The 15,267-nt window shown below is 41.4% G+C and overlaps 4 protein-coding genes across 4 annotated transcripts; 2 read left to right on the top strand and 2 right to left on the bottom strand.

Moving 5' to 3' along the window:
* Positions 1-9: 9 nt before the first annotated feature.
* On the bottom strand, positions 10-3,943 carry LOC103932804. Its single transcript, XM_048575393.1, has 10 exons — positions 2,597-3,943; positions 2,390-2,500; positions 1,855-2,032; positions 1,572-1,750; positions 1,050-1,186; positions 871-966; positions 645-714; positions 481-555; positions 363-408; positions 10-248 (listed from the first exon to the last, which is right to left on the bottom strand). The coding sequence occupies exons 1-10, from the start codon at positions 3,896-3,898 to the stop codon at positions 187-189; spliced, it is 2,256 nt and encodes a 751-aa protein (XP_048431350.1). The 5' UTR covers positions 3,899-3,943; the 3' UTR covers positions 10-186.
* Positions 3,944-4,763: 820 nt separating this feature from the next.
* LOC108865985 lies at positions 4,764-7,351 on the bottom strand. Its single transcript, XM_048575392.1, has 5 exons — positions 7,220-7,351; positions 6,859-6,960; positions 6,209-6,376; positions 5,786-5,943; positions 4,764-4,921 (listed from the first exon to the last, which is right to left on the bottom strand). Exons 1-5 carry the CDS (start codon positions 7,249-7,251, stop codon positions 4,764-4,766), a joined length of 618 nt encoding a protein of 205 aa, XP_048431349.1. The 5' UTR covers positions 7,252-7,351.
* A 156-nt stretch (positions 7,352-7,507) lies between these two features.
* Positions 7,508-9,760, top strand: LOC103932805 (transmembrane protein 53). The gene is made up of 4 exons (XM_009342451.3): positions 7,508-8,124; positions 8,228-8,330; positions 8,899-9,116; positions 9,275-9,760. The coding sequence occupies exons 1-4, from the start codon at positions 7,508-7,510 to the stop codon at positions 9,537-9,539; spliced, it is 1,203 nt and encodes a 400-aa protein (XP_009340726.2). The 3' UTR covers positions 9,540-9,760.
* A 541-nt stretch (positions 9,761-10,301) lies between these two features.
* On the top strand, positions 10,302-15,101 carry LOC103932808 (syntaxin-112). Its single transcript, XM_018643874.2, is given in 8 exon segments — positions 10,302-10,618; positions 10,699-10,770; positions 10,968-11,027; positions 11,585-11,679; positions 12,029-12,098; positions 12,221-12,349; positions 12,571-12,607; positions 14,173-15,101. Coding segments are annotated over 8 exon segments (1,497 nt in total). The 5' UTR covers positions 10,302-10,498; the 3' UTR covers positions 15,087-15,101.
* The last annotated feature ends 166 nt before the right edge of the window (positions 15,102-15,267 follow it).

The following is a 15,267-nucleotide window of genomic DNA, read 5'->3' as shown; positions in this document are numbered from 1 at the left end:
ATCATGCCTTTGTGCTATATCTAAATCTTTGTGATCATCTTGACCCTAGGAAAAAAGCTTCAGCTGTCTGTCTCTGTCTCGTTCTCTTTTTCCGAGTATTAGACTGCCGTGACACAATCTTTATAAAACCCTATACATAGACGGAAAGAAACGATCAACTCTCAACTCTCAACGAGAGTATATAAACTACACATACTGCCGGTTGTTGGAACTCTTCCGGCATATGCTCATGAACTTGGCCACAAATTCTGCATAAAAAGTGCTTGATTAACACATGAACTTACTACAAAACTGGACTCGTGCTCAAATTATTGATTCCTTATATAATTGGATGAAGGATTTTGGTGGCTTGCATATGTTACCTTCTAGTTTCAGTAACGCACTCGCTCCTGCTGGGAGTCTTTTCTCCTGCAAGGAGAAACATTTGAGTCAGTTCATCTTCTCCGAGAGCCGAAAGAGGGGATGAGGTAGAGAACTTACATAATAAGCATGCCAGTAATAGAGTTCCCTCTTTGAACTAGCGTCTACTCCCTTTAGGAACTGTTCCACAAGCTTCTGCATTTCGGAAAATGAAAACTCTCACAAAATTATACTTTGGTGACTATGTATATACGAACAAGAAGTTTGAGGGATCGATACAGTACCAGTAGAATCAGTTTCGGATGTACAAAATCTATAAGAAGTTTTTGAAACTTTCCCCGGATGAAAAATAGTCTGACACAAGATTAATACGGAAAATCAATTCAAACATTGCGGGATGCTGTTAGATGTACGGTGTAACTGAGTTAGATGTGAAATCCCTCGTGGGTTTCGCATCCGTCAATGATTGTGAGATTCACATCATTCAACGGATGCCAGTGAAATGATTACCTCTTAGGAGACGGATCAGCTAGGATTTCGGAAGCAAGTTCTTGCACCACCTCTTCCCATCCAAGTGGAATTGGTTGTTCTTCTCCAAAAGGATAGCTGCATTGGCAAAGCTCCATGTAAGTTGACTTTACAACAACAAAGTCAAAATTTCCAACAATTTATTTGCAATATGTTCTCACTTATGTGCTTTGCATGCTTCAAGACCCATGATTGCTTTTCTCAAATTCTGCTTTGATTTATTTGCAATCTTATTGGCAAAGCTCATAGGTAGGTCAAATTCCTCCTTCATGGCTATCTGAATAAGAACTTCCATGATCTGGCAAAGAGAAAAGTAAACTATAAGCGAACGTGGGCGTAGCCACATTGGCCAGAAAGATCCCACCCCCCCCCCCCCCCCCCCCTTCTCTTCTCGGATTAGTAATGGGACACATATATCAAAAGCTCAATGCGAAATTTGAATGAGATAGATTATTTCAAATTAGTAAAATTTGAAATTGAGGTTACACAAAATAGGGTCCGAAAGGGATATACTTTTATTTTAATCCCCACTAACTCGCACCTAACCCGAGTTCTAATCCCCCCTCCGCAATTTAGATTAGTTAAGGTATAATATCGCTTGTATTAAAAAGGAGAAAAACTTAATGCATAATCAAAGGTCAAAAGAGCATTTTGGGAACCCTAAAACCCAATGTAATACTTACTTCGTGAGTCACAGGAGCATCAACCTTGATGACTTTGCACCGGTTTTTCACCGATTCAATGACGCCGGAGTCATTTTCACAGCAAAGTATGAGCTTACATGCATCCGAGTAACAGTCCATGATCCATTTGATCAAGTGCTGAATGTGCTCTGCTTTGTCAACACCATAAAGAACCATCACTGGTATATAAAAAGGAAGGAGAAGACAACCATGTTAGGGTTTTGAGAGAAATAGGTCAAAAGTGTGCAGATGGGATTTCTGGGTGTGTTGAGAGAATTTTGACCTTTATGATTTGCCTTTAAATTTATAGAGCTGACTTCAGGAGCAAGTTCATTGTCATTGTTTATTTCTCTGACCAAACCCATTAGGGCATATCTGGCATTTGGTTCCAACTGTACATTGAGCTCCACATGGTGAGGGCTGGATGTCAATGGAACCACCAGTTGCGTTGTCCCTTGTTCCTGTTAGTATTGGGTCATGAAAGAGAAATTTGAAAACGCTCGTCCAGTACAGATAAATCACAGTTTGACATGTGCACATAAACTTTATTGAGTTTGATAAGTTATTTACGCATATGTGTTAGCGTGTGATTTTAAGGTAAGGAGGAACGACTCTGTTACTGTAAGAACATTATTTCACAATATGTGAGGCATTATTTCTATCTCAAATGTCTATTTCACAAGAGAATACCTGAACCTGGAAGCACCTCAAATCATGAGATATCTGCAGGGAGGAAACAAAAGGGAAAGATGATCAGTTCAGTCAATTTACATGGAAAAAGATTTGAACTTTGTTGACTCTGATGAAAACAAACGTACTTCCCAACTCGCATCACCGTAAATTTCTCGTAGATACGCCATTGTTAGAGCTTTCTTCCCAGAACCAGTTGGTCCGGTAAACAAAATATGTGGACTGACGTTATCAATCACCTACATATTCAACGGAGCATGAGCAAACGGAAGAAATACGCACAAATGGAACTGGTTCCCAGATAACGATTTACAATGTATGAGAAAATTACTCACAAGTTGCTTGAGAACTTGAGCTTCTTGTTTGTGGCAAGTGAATCCATTCAACGAAGTAGGTCTATGCTTATCAGCCCACAACTGCCTGAGACTCTCTACCACGAACGCCTTCTCAATGAATGCAGCTTCATTGAACGTGCTACGCTCAGGTGATAATTTTTTGTTCTTGCAAGAACTCTTTCTCATACACGAAAACCATGCCTGACTTTCGCTCTTCCTCCTATTATCCGTGAACTTCCTCATGCTGGCGGTTGTTGTACTGCTTGCATCACTCCTCTTGCTGCTAGCCATGCTCAGCCTCCTGCTGCTCTGCCTGCTCACCGCAGAGCTGGAAGTGGTGGTGGTTGTCTGCGACAAACCATACAGAGATGAAAGTCCGTGGGCATTGACATCGTGACCGAGGTTACCATTTGATCGATTAGTACTTCTCTGTTGTGAGGCGGCAGAGGAAACCATTTTCGGTTTTTGTAAGTGATTTTGAGGTAATGCCACGACATTGCATTCTCCAGAGAAAAAGATGTCACCTGGTGCAATAGAAACTGAGGTTTCGTAAATCGGAGCAGCTTCGTTATTCAAGATGGGATCTGGAGAAGTTCTACCAAGCTTTGCATGAGCAAGCAGTTCATTGATTTCGCTGACGAATGGCGTGCTCACTTGCCTTTGCTTCTGATGAGCCATGCTTTTGGACAATGGTGAGGGTGTTCTCTCCCCTTTCGTAGGTGTGATTGAACGATTGCTTTGCTGGTCAGTTTCTCTCGGTGATCTATGCCGCAGAGCAGCTGCTGATCTTCTGCTGTTCATTCTTTGATGATGTTGGTTTCTGTTTGAGTCTACAATCTGATCACCATTGTTGTTCAAATCGGGCTCTTCTTGGCCTGCTTGAAAAGGTGAAACATGTCTCCTGCGCTCGGATTTTCCCAAGGGGCTGATGTTCCTACGAATATCAGAACCCGCCATTGGCAAAGTTCGAGCATTGCTGTCACCTCTTCCAGGCTTGTAGGGCGACTTGCTGCTGGTTCTTCTTCGAACTGGGCTTACCACGGAGGTAGTTCTTGGAGTAGGGCCGTCGTATTCAATCCAGGAAGAGTTTCTCCTGCTCTGCCTCAAAGGGCTGATCTTTCTTCCCAAATCCAACTCTGGTTTTGCCCCTTCAGATTCATATCCTCCATTAGGCCATTTGTTTCCGTCATGCCACGGGCTATCTAGGATGTCTGTCTCGGCATCAGATGGCTCATATCCACTCCTCCTTTGCTTCACCGGCGTCAGAGAATTCCTCCTGTGTCTTGACCAATTATTCTCCATTTTTAACTAACCAAATTGAGGCAACAATTAGAAAGTGACTCAAATCCTTGTAAGCCTTGCAAGGTTTCTCAACTTGCCAATGAAGTGGTCAGGCTTGGCAAGTGCGGCATCAATGACAGGGAAAACAACTCTGATCACCAGCTAAGCCCCCCAAATGACCGCCAAATTGAGCACCGAGAGCTTACAACAAAACCCAATTGAACACAAGGCCGGAGTCAAAGGGTTGATTCAGAAGCACAAGAAATTCGAGAAGCGAAAAACATAAACTTAATAACGAAAGGAGACAATGGGAAGAACAAACAAAAGGGTATCTTAGGAATCTGAGGAGGGAATGCTTAAAACCTGTGGATCCGATGCTTACAAAGAAGTTGAACAGAAGTCATTGATGATGTTAACTATGTCGATGTTTATGCTGTGAGTGTCCAAGTTTACAGTTGTAATAAAAAAAAAAAAAGTACACCTAGTGTTTCTGAAATTTCTAAGCTCATGTTTTTGTCTTTGTCTTGTTTGTTTTTATGGGAATATAAGGTTGCAGCCTACCGGCAACGGGCCGTTTGAAGTCTTAGGAATCTCATCTGCGTAACAAGTTGTCGCTTTGTCTCCTACTAAATGAACGATAAGTCGATAACACTGTCATGGACGGGTTATAGAATGAATGGACGAAAAGTTTATACTTTCAAGATATAAAGTTAATCAATATACATTTGTTACGTCAATGTATTTTCTTGAGCTACAAGTCAATGTATTTTCTGGTTTCTCGTACTCTAGGTTGAAGCAGATAAAAAGCTTCTTACTTGTAGCTCAAGAAATGCACAAAACTCACCCATCACTCTCTCCCTGTTTAACTCTTCCACCAAAAGAAGCTTTAAAACTCTTTTCTGCAACGAAGAAACTCTTCCGCGAACATAAAAAGCTCAGAAATGGAGACATATACACAGAGGAAAGCTAACCTCAAGAAGTAATTGATAATCAAATTTACAATTTTACATTCGCAAAGTAAAATCCTTGAATCAAACATGAAGGGTGGTGCTACATACTTCTATCCGTTCGGACTGTTTGGAGAGAAGTTTTGAGTGGCGAAGTTGATAACCAATCTAATAAAGCCGATTTGACAAGCTCTGGAACTTCATCGTGTGGGCAGTGCCCGTCCTGCAGACTTACCAAAGTTGTATTTGGATAAAATGCTCTGATGGTGTTAGCCTCGGCAGGACCTACCCACGGATCCAGGTCCCCCCAGACCAACAACAGCGGACAAAACATCTTGCTTAAGACACTGTCAAGAGTATACTTGGTCTGGTTTGTCATAAACCCGGTCATCAATCTGTGCAAAACAATCAAGAAAACATCATACATGCACAATCAGACATCAATTTTCATGACCAAATCTTCAAGATATCACTAGTCTTGTCATCCGCATTCAGGGGACCTTTATTTCAGAACAGATCTACACATACCTGTAATAGACTTCTCCAGCGTTCGGGTCAGCTGCTGGCATTATTATGGACTCCACCAGATAGTCATCCGCATTGGCAGTGTTTTTATACACCTGTGTTGGCAAAAATAAGTATTTAAAACACATCGTAATAAAACTTTGTTACGAATTTGGGAGGCTTTGTATAGTGATTGGAACATCATGGGGCATTGGGCGTTGGGCGTTGGGCGTTGGGATGAAGGTGGCGTCCTATCTGCGAGATAAGTTTCAATAAGGGTAAAATTTCCTATCCGTTTATTGTTTATACTAAGGTTGACATTACGCTCAGACTTCATGGAAAAGCTTAGAAACTAGAAAGTGACTTGCACTCTTTAAGACGGATTCAACATGTGCTGGTTGCTTTGCTTGCCAGAAAAAAAATCCAAGCACCACCCGCTGGAAAACTTCCTTCAGGGGCTTTAGGATGAACTTCTGCAGGGCTGTTTCCTCCCAAGACTCCTCGGCCTCACTGTTAGGATTTCCAAACTGTCCTGCAGAATTCAGGAGTGCAACTCCAACTACTTGCTCGGGCAACCCAGCAGCTGCAACCAAAGTAGTAAAACCTCCAAGGCTGAAAATTTACGGTGAGCCATATAATCATCATCTCAAAAGTCATCTCAAAAGAAAACATGAGATACACACACTTTCCCTTTGCAATAATGAACTCAAGGCAAATTACCCTTCTTAATCAGAAAAGTTAGGAAAACCTCGATCAAGTTTTATGCCCGTAAATTTAGAAAACATTACTTGATGGTTCAAAAACACAATCATCCGCATTCACGAGTACAGATGAATTATTGAAGATGCAGTATGTAACCAATCAAAGTTCAGATTAAGTGTTTCCGACTAAAACTGTCGGTTCTTTCACAATCTCCTTCAAGAAATCCACCACCTGATCTCTCCAAACCAATGCATCATAGTCAACAAGTGCTTTCTCACTCCATCCGAACCCCAGCAAGTCTATCGCACAAACCTTATATTTTTTGGCCAACTCTGGAATATTGTACCTGTAACATGGGAAGAAAACAAAAACTTATCGGCTTTAAAGTATGCACGTAAAATCACACGGTTAAAAGAAATCCAAACCTCCTGCAACTTAAGACATGTTGACAACAACTGGGTTCTAATCACAAAAGCAAAGAAACAAAAAGGAAAGCTCCCTCGGTTTCTTGAAATTTTGTATTTGATCTGATTCTTAATCTTAAAGCTCTCACTCTCCGTTTATAGGCTGAACACCAACTCCCCACACGGTGGATGGAGCTTAGAGGAATTTGCAAACGACCACAAGTAAATGTAAACATATGAAACTGAAGGGAAAAACAGAAGGTGGTGGGCACAAAGCAGCAAACCGGAGGCCCTCCATGTCCAAAAATTGTGCCCCTCCGGGTTAAATTCCAGTCTTTCAACACCTAATCCAAAACCCTTTTGCCTAAAAGCGGGAAATATTGCAAGGAAAACATGAACTAAGATGGTAAGTAAAGAGATTAACCTTGAACTGGCTGAGCGGCCAAAGAAGAACCCATGACTGGGATTCCTGCAGCTGCAACTCCTGCAAAAGCAATACCCCTCCTGCTCATTCCACATTTGCTTCCTTCCAAGTGCAAACAACATTCAGTGGTCAGTACAGTACCCAGAAAAAGAAATTTCGAACTTCTTATTTTCGAGAACTCAAAATTCTAAACTTCTCTAATTTACGACCAGAACCCCCTAAAACTCGGGTGCACGAGGCTGACTTACCGAACAACTATTTTAACCCACGTCTGCAAAATCGAAACTTGTTTGAATTAAATGCAAAGGTAGAGTGATTGAAATTATTGTGGCAATTATACGGTCTTGTGGGGCCAAAGAACCTGCTTTCATGAATTAGTACGGACGACGACATTTCAGTGGCTGTGAAAACCTCTCAAATTTGAGCTGTAATTTGTAAAGTTTTGAGCTTTTGCATCGCTCTGGTTGGTGTACGTTTTGCGTTGTGGAGCACTGGAGGACGCCAGCTCGCGTGATTAAACGGTCGATCGTTTTTCTTCCTGGGTCAACGACGTCGTTCTTTTCAATAATCTCCAGGCGATCACCGACAGTCGTGCTTCTTCTTCGTCTGCAACTCAACCAACTCCCAACCGAAATTTTTCATTTGCGCCATGGAAACTCCGGCGAGAATTCTCAGCCTCAACCTCCAGCTCTTCCCAAGAACGACACCGTCCGCCCTCGCTTTCTCTCCCAAACTCCACAGACCCGCGAAGCCCTCGCCTACATTTCACACTCTCGCTCGAAACGGCGTCGTCAAAAGAACCCCCTTTTCTCTTTCGCTCGCTCAGCCGCACTCCTCGTTCTCCTTCAATCCGAACCCCTTCAAATCCCTCCCCCTTTCTCTCTCCTCCCCGTCGCCGTTCAGCAACTTCAACCACTCTCTCTCACCCTCAAACGACGGCGTTCCCATCTGGAACCGGGCGTTCCACGGCGGCATTAACGGAAATGTGGGTTCTTTCGGGACCCACAACCGTGAAGTGACGGTGGTGTTGCTAGGCTGGCTCGGGGCCAAGACGAAGCACCTAAAGAGGTACGTGGAGTGGTACAACTCCAGAGGCATTCACGCCGTGACCTTCGTCGTTGATCCGAGGGAGGTTCTCTGGTTTGATTTGAGCCGCCGGGTCGAAAATCGGGTTTCGGACTTGGCCCGGGATCTCGCTTCGTGGGTGGAGGAGGGCGGAGAAAGATGCTTGCTTTTCCACACCTTCAGCAACACGGGTTGGTTTGTGTAGGTACTCTTTGTTTGAATGTGATTGATTTGTGTTACTGCTTTCATGGATTGTCAATTCCCGGGTTTTCGGAGTTTGCTTATGGCGGTTAGTTTGTTGCAGGTATGGCGCCATTCTTGAAATTATGCAGGGGAGGCAAGATCTGATGGAAAAGATTAAAGGGTGTGTTGTTGATTCAGGAGCAGCTGAACCGTTTAATCCCAAGGTTTTGTTGATCATGGTTGATCGGATTTTTAAGTATCGATTGATTGATGTCGAATAACAAAAGAACGTGTCATAAGAATTGGATGAATTTGTTTGCTTAGATTGAATATATGATGTGCTTTTGATTGGATTCCCTAGTTAGTGGATTCTGAATTGACTTGCTGCTCATTAGACTGCTGCAACTTATCACCTTGCAATGCAGATTTTCCTTCGCTTCTCAATTGTTTGTTGCGTTTTGATCGAATCTTCAATGCAATTACTTGAAGCCAAGGAATGTTTATGAATCTAGTTGGCCAAATATTTTGCTTTTTATCGCTTTATGTTTAGTTTTATGGTTTTACATCAATGTGAGTTCAACTTGAGCTATATGTTTCGAATTCATAACATCTCACATTTCTCTATTTGGTAAAATGTCAGCGTCAAGATCCACTCCAGATTTTCGAATCCAAAATTGATAACGTGCTTATTACTACTAAATTAGTAGTTCGCGTCTGTCATCTAATTGGTGTCGTTTTGCTTTGCATTTATGGTACCGTGTGCAAATGATTACCTTCTTTTAACCTTGACAGGTGTGGGCAGCAGGATTTTCTGCAGCAATTTTGAAGAAACGCAGCTCTTTAACAAGCTCTGCAGTTGAGGGCCTTGAGGCTAGAGATTTAAATGAGTCAGAAGATGCGGCAAGCTTGTCAAAGCTGCAAGAAGACAAGCCTCCGCTAGTTGAATCCGTGGTTCTGCTGGTATTAGAGAAGCTGTTTTCGGTTCTTCTAAAGTTTCCTGATGTGGATAAGTAAGTAGTGCTCTGAGTTCTAACATTTGTTTCCCTTAACTTGTTTTTGACTTAAACACTTGTAAATCTTAGATGATATATGACTGGATGCTCAAGAAAATGGGCAGAACATTTCAGTTGAAAGGTATACGATTGACTTTTGTTTTGTTTTCTTTCAGGAGGTTAACGAAGGTAGTTTCTATTCTTTCGGAAAACACTCCTTATTGCCCGCAACTTTACCTATATAGCACTGCTGATAAAGTCATTCCACACCAGTCAGTCGAGTTGTTCATGGCTGAGCAAAAGCGGAATGGTAGAATTGTAAGGTCCTTCAATTTCGGCACAACACCTCATGTGGATCACTTCAGGAATTTCCCCGACATATACTGTTCGGAGCTTGACAGTTTCTTGAAAGATTGTTTGACTACGGTTAAGACGACGTGAACTCTGCAAATGCAGATTGTTGTGTAGAAGTCATTCGATTTAAAGAGCGGCTGGTGTGTTCTCAATAGGAACACGTCCGAGGTTATAAATGTGTCGATGAGTTTAGTTCTCACGCAGCAAATGCCAATAATTTTGTAGTCTATTAGTTCACAGCGAAAATCCATGTTATCTAATGCTTCTTTTGAACTTTTCATATCCTACTGCTTCATAGCCTTCATTCATGCTTGCATTGTTAGAGTTTCAATAGATTTATTTTTTGACTAAACGATATTCTAATCTACTCAATTTACAAGTTAGATGATTGGATTGGGCGCAAGGAGGCGTGCACATGCACTGGCAGTATGATCAGTTGACTTAACTCACGTTTGCATAGCAAAAGTAGATTTGGAATGACAATTCAACCTTTTACTACTGGTTTGTTGATGTAAGGTCGGGGCATGTAACTGAGGTTATGCATTCAACTCTCTCTTCCCATAGCTCAATCTTCCCGTAGCCCAAGTAGTTAAGAGAACTTAGAGCTACTAACCAAAATTTGAAAACCCGACCCGGCCCATTTATAAGCAAAATGTCCAGGTTCATTTGACTTTATAGGTAAGTGGGTATACTAGTTTCAGCCGACGACCAACCACCCCAACGTTGTCAGCAGTTGGAAAGTGACGCTTCCGGATCTCTTCCACCTAATTTTTTTCATCAAATAATCTGAACTTTTAAAATTTGATTTAACAGCCGTAAATAAAGGTTCATTTTAAAAGTTATAATAATTTTAATCGTTTAATCAAAATTTAAGGATCCGAATTGTTTGATGAGATGAATTAAGTTGAAAGGGATCCAGATCCCTTTCCTCAGCCGTTTTCTGAGAAGTGATCCTAAAAAAAGAAATGTTTGTCGTTTAATAATAAACTAGAAAGAATAACGACTCTTTCGATCTTGCTTCTGCAGTTCGGAGTCGCGCGTTAAAGATGGCGGCTTTGGAGGATTCGCTGGTGAATTCCAAGCTCTCTCCCCCCAATACATACGGAGCCGTCGTTCTCGGCGGCACCTTCGACCGATTACACGACGGCCATCGCCTGTTTCTCAAGGTCTGTTTCTTCATCTCTGTCTTTCTTTTTTCTCTTACATGTGAATTTTAAGATTAATGGTTTGATGGAAATGGAAGCAGGGGGCGGCGGAGCTGGCAAGGGATCGGATTGTGGTCGGAATTTGCGACGGACCCATGTTGACTAACAAGCAGGTTCTTTTTTTTTTTTCATTCATCATTCGGATTTTACGAATTTTGTGGATTTAAATCGAACTGGTTTAGTTGTTATTAGCATTGATTTTCCAGAAAGGCTGTAAATTTAATGGAATTATTGTCTGAAAGCCTACATAGTTTTAGTTGATAACTTGATAAGGTAGATTTCGATGGTTAATGTTGCGGTTATATGGCAGTTTGCTGATCTGATACAACCCCTTGAAGAAAGGAAGCGTAGTGTTGAGAATTTCATCAAGGTATTATGCTCCATGAATTTGTTTATATTGCGATTCGATTAGTTTGTATTGAAAAAAAAAGAGATTTGCATTTGCATTTTTAGTAGAAATGGTTTGATGAACTTTCGGATGTATAAAATTTAAAAAGTATGGTGGATTTCAGATACTTGAAGGACAAACGGTGCTATAGTTCACTTGGAAAAATTATCTTCTCCATCCATAAGAAAAAAGTATCGCAGTTTTTGACTGAGTTGCAATGCAGCTCATTCTGTTGTAGCTGTGGTTGTGGGTTCGAACAGGTTCATTTGTTCCGCCACCATATGTCCATACCGCTTTCATCTTTTTACATCTCAATTTCAGGGTGACCTTTGCTAGTATTCCAGTTTTGGTAAAGGTTAGGGAAAGTGGATTAGGTGGCAGTACATATGGACCTTCAACCTTGCAATCTCAGGGGGATATTGCGTTCAACAATTTCTGTATCGTTTCCTGCAGCATTGTTGTGTCATAAAAAATGTGTTCTTTCTTATGTATTAATAACGGTATTTTCAGTCCTCAATTTCCTGCATGTATTTTCACAGTCTATCAAGCCTGGGCTGGTAGTGCAAGCTGAACCTATTATGGACCCGTATGGCCCCTCAATAGTTGATGAGAATCTGGAGGCAATTGTTGTCAGGTTTGTTACAGATTTACATCTTTTTCTTTGGTCTTTGCTAGCATCTCAATTTCGTTATAATGTTGCTGAGTCGATCTTTATCAACATGAACTTGTAAAGCTGTCAATCTCTTCTTCGCTTCACTCTTGAAGTCCATGTGTCACTTTTGAGTTTTGACGTTGATCATCACTTGATTTAATGTTTAAAGCTAATCGGTCTGGATTTAGATTAGGCTGAGTTGATTTCCCTTTGAAGGACGGAATAAGTTGAGTTAGCTTGGCCTGCATAAGGCGTAGCACTCATCATCAGGTTTTGCTTTTGCTGCTGTTACAGTTATTTCTTCACTAATTTTAGATTTGGTTTCTGGCAGCAAGGAGACTTTACCAGGTGGACTGTCTGTCAATAAGAAGAGAGTTGACCGAGGCCTGTCACAACTTAAGGTTTGAGTTGGTTGCCGCAAATTCAATATTTTTCAGATTTTAACATATCTAAACTAGACCCCTTTCTATTTATTTGAAAATCATTGTGACGGTTATCCTTAATTTTGTGGGTCTCTGTGCAGATTGAAGTTGTAGATTTAGTTTCTGAAGAATCTAGTGGAGATAAGCTAAGTTCAACAACATTAAGGAAGCTTGAGGCGGAGAAGGCCAAGAACCAACAGCCAACATAAACCAAGTTTATTTCCAAAAATGTACTTGAAACCATGCAAGTGTAATGCGTCACATTTGAAGGCTTGAGGGTGAAAAATTGTATGAAAAATAAGATGTGGGAGAGTGTATCTGTGCCAAAAGTCAATCGAGTTGTTTGTTGCAGAGCAAAAGAAGATTGGTAGAATGGTAATATCCTTCAATTTCGGGTCATCATCGCATGTGGATCACTTCAGATTCTGCAAATGCAGATTGTGTTGTGTAGTAGAAGCCATTCGTTTTACTGCTAGTGTTTTGTCAACAGGAACAACCTGAGGTTAACCGAGTTTATGAGTACGGTTCTCAGTGCAGCAAATGTCAACAAAATACCTGCTTTTTTTCGATCTGTGTACAAGTTTCAGAACTCAGTAAGTCAATTTTCATGTCAAAAAATGCTTCCCATGATATGGGTAGATCATACCCAATCCTTAGCCCCCCTTTTCCAGGTCGGGATGGGAATAGCTCTCCTATCCTGGCTGCAGTTTTTTTGGAAGCCACTTCGGCTTGGTAGCTGAGTTTTTTACCTCCTGGAACTGTTTCAGTTCCAGCCTTTGTGAAAGCTCAGGTTATCATCTCCCTTTTAAGAGTTTGCTTGTTCTTTGTTTTGTCTTGCCTTTGGCTGTAAAACTCGTATTATCGACCAAAAAAAGATGGCACTTTGCGGTGTTACTAATTTACGTGTTATAATATGAACTCACAGACATAAATGATTATGGAACTAAGTTATAGTATTGCTATAAAATACGCTCATTATAACATTAGTGAATTGTAACGTCATGTGACGGTATGACAGTCGCACTGAAAAACTTCTCATGACAACGAGGATAACAACTTTCAAAAAACTATTCCCACACTAGTGGCATACCAAGTCGCATTACCAGTAATAACATCAATACATGACAATGTGTGACCAACTTAAACAAACGTCCTGAAGTCTCTCTCGTCAAGAAATCTTGTTCTTGGTTTGGCAATGCGAGCCTTAGAGTCAGTTAAATACAATCCAAGTCCCTATCAAAATTAAATCAAACAAGGATAGATATGTTTTAGAAGTAAATCAAATCATTAAGCTGTTTTCGCCAAATCCCATAAAATCATAAAAAAAACCTTTTAACTAACCACATCCATAACCGCCTCGCCATCCACCGCCTTTCCAATTGTAAAAGAACTTAACGGCTACATATATCATCAACGGCAATTTGAAATTTAAGCGGTTACACAAAGAAACCCAACCCACAAGATTGCGATCCCTCTCTCTCTCTCTCTCTCTCTCTCTCTCTCTCGTTCATCGGAGACTTCCTTCTTCTCTGTTCTCCTCTCGCTCATCCCCCCACCAAAAATAAAAAACCAGAAACCCCCACTGTCAAAATCGCAGTGACAGTGATAAGAAAGATAGTCGGCGACTCGGCGGCGCTAGAAACAGAAACAGAGTACTCATATTTCTTCAAGGTTTTTCCCGAAATCCCACTTTCTGTAATTTTTTCGTTCCTTTTTCTCAATTCTTGTTTCTGGGTAGGCATCAATTATTTTTTCGTTCATTTTTTCAAAGTTTATCAGACGGGTTTTGTGTGTTTTCGTGATCTCTTCATGGGTTTTGGTTCTTAACTTTTTGATGATGAAGTTCGTTAATTTTCTGTGAAATTTAGATCTCTTGGAGCAACACAGAAGAAGAAGCGCTGCAATCTTGAGAAGAAGATTCTGTTCTTGAATTTGAGAGGGTAAAATTAAAATTCAGGAAATCTTTCTTTGATTTCTTCGACTGGGCTTTCATTTTAAGTATTCCTTTGAGAAAGTTGAATTTTCTGGAATTTCTGCAGGTGGGTTTTGCGATTCTTTGCAAAGATGAATGATTTGATGACCAAATCTTTCTTAAGTTATGTGGAACTGAAGAAACAGGCGCAGAAGGACCTTGAAGCGGATCTTGATGTCGAAGCAGGCGCAGGCAAACTCAACCCGTCCGACCAAGAAAACCTCTCTCAGTTCTTCCAAGAAGTCGGAGCAATCAAGGCCGACATGGAAGAGATCACCAATCTCTTGCACGATCTCCAGAGCCTGAACACTGAGGCAAAGTCCACTCACAGTGCCAAGATTCTCCGCGGGCTTAGAGACCGGATGGAATCTGACATGGTCGCGGTGCTTCGAAAAGCGAGGATTGTCAAGGCGAGGCTTGAAGCGCTTGATCAGTCAAATGCGACCAACAGAAAAATGTCCGATGCGTACAAGGAGGGAAGCACTGTGGACCGGACTAGAATGTCCATCACTGGTGGCTTGAGAGTCAAGCTAAGGGACCTGATGGACAATTTTCAATCTCTGAGAGAGAAGATTGTTTCGGATCATAAGGAAGATCTGAAGAGGAGGTACTACAGCGCAACGGGCGACTTGCCATCCGATGAGATGATCGAAAAGATAATTTCCGGAAGCTTGAAAGTTGAATTGTTCGAAGGGAAGACGGAACTGGATATTGGGAACAAAGTCCGACACGAGGCAGTGATGGATATCCAGAGAAGTCTGACAAAGCTTCATCAGGTGTTTCTCGACATGGCTGTTCTGGTTGAGGCACAAGGCGAAGACATTGAAAATATCGAAGACAATGTGGCGAATGCCGGTTATTTCATCAGTGGTGGCACAAACAGTCTTCACTATGCCAGCCAGATGAAGAAGAAGAACAAGAAGTGGGTTTACTGGGTGTGGGCTGTGGGACTGATTATACTTCTGGTTTGCATTATTTCGATGTTCGCTTTGTGATTAGAACAGAGTCGGAATAATTTAGGGTTTAGGTCTGTCTTGATGCATGTCTTTAGTGAGCTTTCTGAGCTCATAGAGTACTTCTCTTGATGCGTTTTGAGGTTCTGTTAATCGACAGAAATGCTAATGAGAACTAGATTTGATTTATCGATTTGAGCATTTGAAACTGCGCTCTGGTGTT

This window comes from the organism of the source record quoted next, unplaced genomic scaffold, assembly GCF_019419815.1.
Source record: "Pyrus x bretschneideri cultivar Hongxiangsu unplaced genomic scaffold, Pyrus_bretschneideri_v1 Contig8, whole genome shotgun sequence".
Lineage (NCBI taxonomy): Eukaryota > Viridiplantae > Streptophyta > Magnoliopsida > Rosales > Rosaceae > Pyrus > Pyrus x bretschneideri.
The sequence above is the reverse complement of the archived record's forward strand: the minus strand, read 5'-3'. Positions and strand labels throughout refer to the sequence as shown.

What these genes read in the sequence shown, in the direction of transcription:
- LOC103932804 (XM_048575393.1), bottom strand. Translation starts at nt 3,898, where the DNA reads ATGGAGAATAATTGGTCAAGACACAGGAGGAATTCTCTGACGCCGGTG. An exon ending in ATGCTCCTGTGACTCACGAA is followed by an intron (nt 1,187 to 1,571) that starts GTAAGTATTACA and finishes TCTCTTTGCCAG; the next exon opens with ATCATGGAAGTTCTTATTCA. An exon ending in TGCGTTACTGAAACTAGAAG is followed by an intron (nt 249 to 362) that starts GTAACATATGCA and finishes CTTTTTATGCAG; the next exon opens with AATTTGTGGCCAAGTTCATG.
- LOC108865985 (XM_048575392.1), bottom strand. Translation starts at nt 7,251, where the DNA reads ATGTCGTCGTCCGTACTAATTCATGAAAGCAG. An exon ending in CCGACAGTTTTAGTCGGAAA is followed by an intron (nt 5,944 to 6,208) that starts CACTTAATCTGA and finishes ACCGTAAATTTT; the next exon opens with CAGCCTTGGAGGTTTTACTA. An exon ending in GCAGAAGTTCATCCTAAAGC is followed by an intron (nt 4,922 to 5,785) that starts CCCTGAAGGAAG and finishes ATGTAGCACCAC; the next exon opens with CCTTCATGTTTGATTCAAGG.
- LOC103932805 (XM_009342451.3), top strand. Translation starts at nt 7,508, where the DNA reads ATGGAAACTCCGGCGAGAATTCTCAGCCTCAACCTCCAGCTCTTCCCA. An exon ending in CTGAACCGTTTAATCCCAAG is followed by an intron (nt 8,331 to 8,898) that starts GTTTTGTTGATC and finishes TAACCTTGACAG; the next exon opens with GTGTGGGCAGCAGGATTTTC. An exon ending in AAGTTTCCTGATGTGGATAA is followed by an intron (nt 9,117 to 9,274) that starts GTAAGTAGTGCT and finishes GTTTTCTTTCAG; the next exon opens with GAGGTTAACGAAGGTAGTTT.